This window comes from Dipteris shenzhenensis, chromosome 31 (genome assembly GCF_047967505.1).
Source record: "Dipteris shenzhenensis isolate YYH24624 ecotype China chromosome 31, Dip_SZ_1.0, whole genome shotgun sequence".
Classification (NCBI taxonomy): Eukaryota; Viridiplantae; Streptophyta; class Polypodiopsida; order Gleicheniales; family Dipteridaceae; genus Dipteris; species Dipteris shenzhenensis.
In genome coordinates this window covers 6389028-6392923 of record NC_141626.1, presented here as the reverse complement: position 1 = coordinate 6392923, position 3896 = coordinate 6389028, and the positions used below count along the sequence as shown (strand labels likewise).

Below are 3896 nucleotides of genomic sequence, written 5' to 3'. Positions count from 1 at the left end.
TCGGTACTCCGCCGCCTGCGCGGATCTCTGCTTTCCGCAGACCCTGATTTGCGTCGGCTGTCAGACAGCGTACCTTGATGTAGGCCCCCAAGGCCCGCCCTGCGGCCTGGCAATGAAGGTAGGCATCGGGCAATGAAATTTTATAGGTTCGAAGGGTCAGGTGTGTGTGTGCAGAGAGAGAGACCTGAGATAGTAGGGCAGAGCGCGTTGGCCGTGACGACAATAGCGTGGACTTGATTCGAGGAGCGACTCGGGACCGGTCCCGTTCGGAATCGCGTGCTGGCGTTGTAACGTTGGAATCGCGTGTTGGCGGTGGTGCGGGAAAGGAAAGGCTCGAGGCTTTTATAGGGACCCGGCTGTTGATTAGGGGTGGACGTTATTCGACTCTAAATTCGACGCGTGAAAAGAGGTTTATGGTACCGTTGAGAAGGCGGGGCTATAAAGGGAGGAACTAAGAGGACTGCTTAGAGGAGACCGAGAGGGGCGCGATCGAGGAGCTTTATCGATCTGGAGAGGAAGACGGGGAAAAGATGGGATTATGGGCAACTGAGCTTGGTTGAGCGATGAAGAAGAAAGGGAAGGCGTTGGGGAGAGGAGCGAGTGAGGGAGCGTGAAGGAGACGTAGATGAGGAGCGTGGAAGGGAAGGAGGGAGGTACAAAGGGAAGAAGGAGAAGAGAGAGGAGGAGGAGGGATGGGTGTTGATGGAAGGGGTAGTGGGAGAAGGTGAGAGGTATTGTGGAGGTGAGCGAGCAGTTGATCGAAGGAGAGAGGAGGTGAGTGTGGAGCTTGTAGTGGAGAGGAGAGTGTGGAGAGGGACAAGAGTGATTGAGAGAGAGAGAGATATCAGGAAAGTGAAGGTGGTTAGAGAGATTGCACGAGGTGATTGAGAGATTGAAGGTGACTTTCCAACCCTCCAAATCGCATTCTGTGGAGAGGGACTAGAGTGATCGAGAGAGAGAGAGATCAGGAAAGTGAAGGTGGTGGGAGAGATTGCACAAGGTGATTGAGAGGTTGCAAGGTGACTTCCCAACCCTCCAAATCGCATTCTGTTGTAGACAGGTAATAGCTTCCCAACCCTCCCTCCAATTCGCATTCTGTTGTAGACAGTAAGAGCAAAGTGATTTGGAAATCAAGAACAAAGTTGATCGAGAGAAGTGATTTGGAAATCAAGAACAAAGTTGATCGAGAGAGAGCATGAAGAAGACGAAGCAGATACAACAGTTGTTGTTGTTGTTGATGGTAGTAGCTGGATGCAGCATCATCATCAGTGAAGCAGGGAACGTGGGTTTTTGCTATGGTCGCTTCGGTGACAACCTCCCTTCTCCCCCTCAAGTCGCCCAGTTCCTCGTCCAACAATCCATCTCCAGAATCCGCATCTTTGACGATGATCCTTCAGTCATCCAAGCTTTCGCCAACACCAACATCCTTCTCCTCATCGGTATCCCCAACACTGACCTCCTCAACTTCCAAACTGAAGATCAAGCTCAACAATGGGTCTCCTCCTCCCTCTCCCCCCTCCTCCCTGCTTCCAACATCTCTGCCATCTCCGTCGGCTCCGAAATCATCACCAATAGCCCCTCCCTCTCCCCACTCCTCCTCCCCGCCATGCAAAACCTCCACACTGCCCTCACCAAAGCCAACCTCGCCCACATCCAAGTCACCACCGCCAACTCCATGGCTATCCTCCAGAACTCCTTCCCCCCCTCCGGTGCCTCCTTCAACGAAAGTTACTCCTCCTCCTTTATCGAGCCTCTCCTCGCCTTCCTCAAATCTGTTGGCTCCTTCGTCATGATCAATGCCTACCCCTACCTCGCCTACACTTCGGATCCTGTCACTGTGCCGCTCGACTATGCGCTCTTCGACGCCCAGACGCCTGTGGTTGATCCCACTACCAACTTGCATTATACGAGTCTGCTGGATGCTCAGCTGGATGCTCTCTACTTCGCCTTGGAAGGGGCGGGCCAGCAGGAGCTCTCTGTGGTTGTCAGTGAGACCGGTTGGCCGACGAAAGGGGATGCTAATGAGCCTGGGGCTACTGTCCAGAACGCGGCGACATACAACAACAATCTTGTTGCCCGAGTCGTGAAGAACGTGGGCACACCGCACAGGCCCAACCAGGCTATGGATGTATACATCTTTTCTCTCTTCAACGAAGACAGAAAAACAGGGGCGGAGTCGGAACGAAACTGGGGAGTTTTCAATGCAGACGAGACGAAGGTTTATTCCTTGGACCTCACTGGCACGCAAACATCATCCGGTCCAACGACATCGCCCTCGCCTGCAGCAACAAATGTCAGTGGCACTGGCGGAACTTGGTGCATCGCAAGCCCAAGCGCTAGTAACGACAGGTTGACAACCGGCTTGAATTGGGCGTGCGGGCAGGGGAGTGCCAATTGCGGCCCTATTCAGACCGGTCAGCCATGTTATCTGCCGAACACACTCCAAAATCACGCTTCTTATGCTTACAATAGCTACTATCAGAAACATGGAGACAACCCTGTTGCTTGCAACTTTAACAGCTCGGCAATGACAACCACTACCAATCCAAGTAAGTGATTTTGGACTCCTCTGTCTCTGGAGTTTCTTGAAGCTGCATTATGGGAATGGGGTATTTTGAGTTAGATACTTACAATATTGGCATTGAGCTACGGTCGATCACTGACATGTGTTGAATTTGTGCCTGCATCTTTGGTGGACACGTCTGGCTGAATGGGGTTTACTACGACAGGTTATGGGTCCTGCATATTTCCATCAGAGTAAGTCATTTTATCTGGAATCTGAATAGTCTGTGAATATATCGTGTCTGTTATACTCATAAAAAGTACCTGTTTTGAGGAGTGCTTTTGCATCTGCTGTTAAACTGATTCAATGGGTACCTCTTCCACTTTGCTTGAATCGCAGCGGCAGCACTGCCCTGTCACCTAGCAGCAGTATCATTGGCAACTCTTCTTCTGTAGCTGCATGCCATCTTGTGCCTCATTGGGAACTAGGGATCATTCCGATGGTATTTCTTTTCACTCTGGTCTGATTTAGGTGATTTAATACTTCGAGTAAGTATAACAAAAAATTCTTTGTAACACCTTGTAATTATTGGCGGTTAAATACGGTGGGATAGAGTACCATGAGAGCTCTCAAGGCGTGACTTATGTCCCAATTTTGCAGCCTTATGGGGGTCTCGAATTTTTGTATATGCATTTGATGAGTGCGACCCTTCACTTCCAATTGTTATAGACATCGAGTGAAATAGTTGTTGTAAAATGATGGATAGCTGCCAGGTTTTTTATGGAATCTCCCTTATGTCAGGAGATTTCCAAACAGGGATTTTATCCCTCTAATAGAAGATCTCATCAAATACTTACCGATTGTATGACATTTGGCCTACTTGAATTGTCATTCTTCAATATGGTGGGGTTGTAGTGGCGTCATTTTTGTTGTCGTTTGCTTATCTCAACCCTAGCCCCCTTTGTTTTCTCTGGGGCTGGCATGCTAGTTGTTTTATGGGACTAAATTCAATGAAGAGATTGTCTTTGTACAACTCACAATGTTACATTTAGGATTTGTTAAATATTCGTTAGGTCAGTGTTTTAGTGTGGTATTTTTTTGGTTAATTGATGATTTAAGAGCCCAGGGCTGTGAGTAATTGAGATATAACAAGAGGGATGTACTTTAAACAAGAGGGATGTTACTTTCTGACATGTTCCGATGGTGAGGGTTGGCAGCTAGTGCCCAGCTCTGCCATAAATTTTGAGAGGCAATAAGGAGTTTAGGATTGTTTGATATCGTTGACCCTCTTTGTGATCTTTGCAATGAGATGGAAATCAAACTTCACGAATTCATTGCTTGCTCTAGAACATTGTAGTCTGGCTTGATGGAGAGCACCTACGCTATTAGCCTG

The 3896-nt window shown here is 48.8% G+C and overlaps 1 protein-coding gene across 2 annotated transcripts; it reads left to right on the top strand.

Annotated features, from left to right (window-relative positions):
- The first annotated feature begins 482 nt into the window (after positions 1 to 482).
- Positions 483 to 3355, top strand: LOC147880958 (glucan endo-1,3-beta-glucosidase 12-like). Of its 2 annotated transcripts, XM_087369927.1 has the most exons (4): positions 483 to 822; positions 937 to 2549; positions 2730 to 2757; positions 2903 to 3355. In XM_087369927.1, exons 2-4 carry the CDS (start codon positions 1196 to 1198, stop codon positions 3027 to 3029), a joined length of 1509 nt encoding a protein of 502 aa, XP_087226053.1. In that variant the 5' UTR covers positions 483 to 822; positions 937 to 1195; the 3' UTR covers positions 3030 to 3355. The 2 variants fall into 2 exon arrangements, with proteins under 2 accessions (XP_087226053.1, XP_087226052.1); XM_087369926.1 differs by having other exon boundaries at positions 483 to 2549.
- The last annotated feature ends 541 nt before the right edge of the window (positions 3356 to 3896 follow it).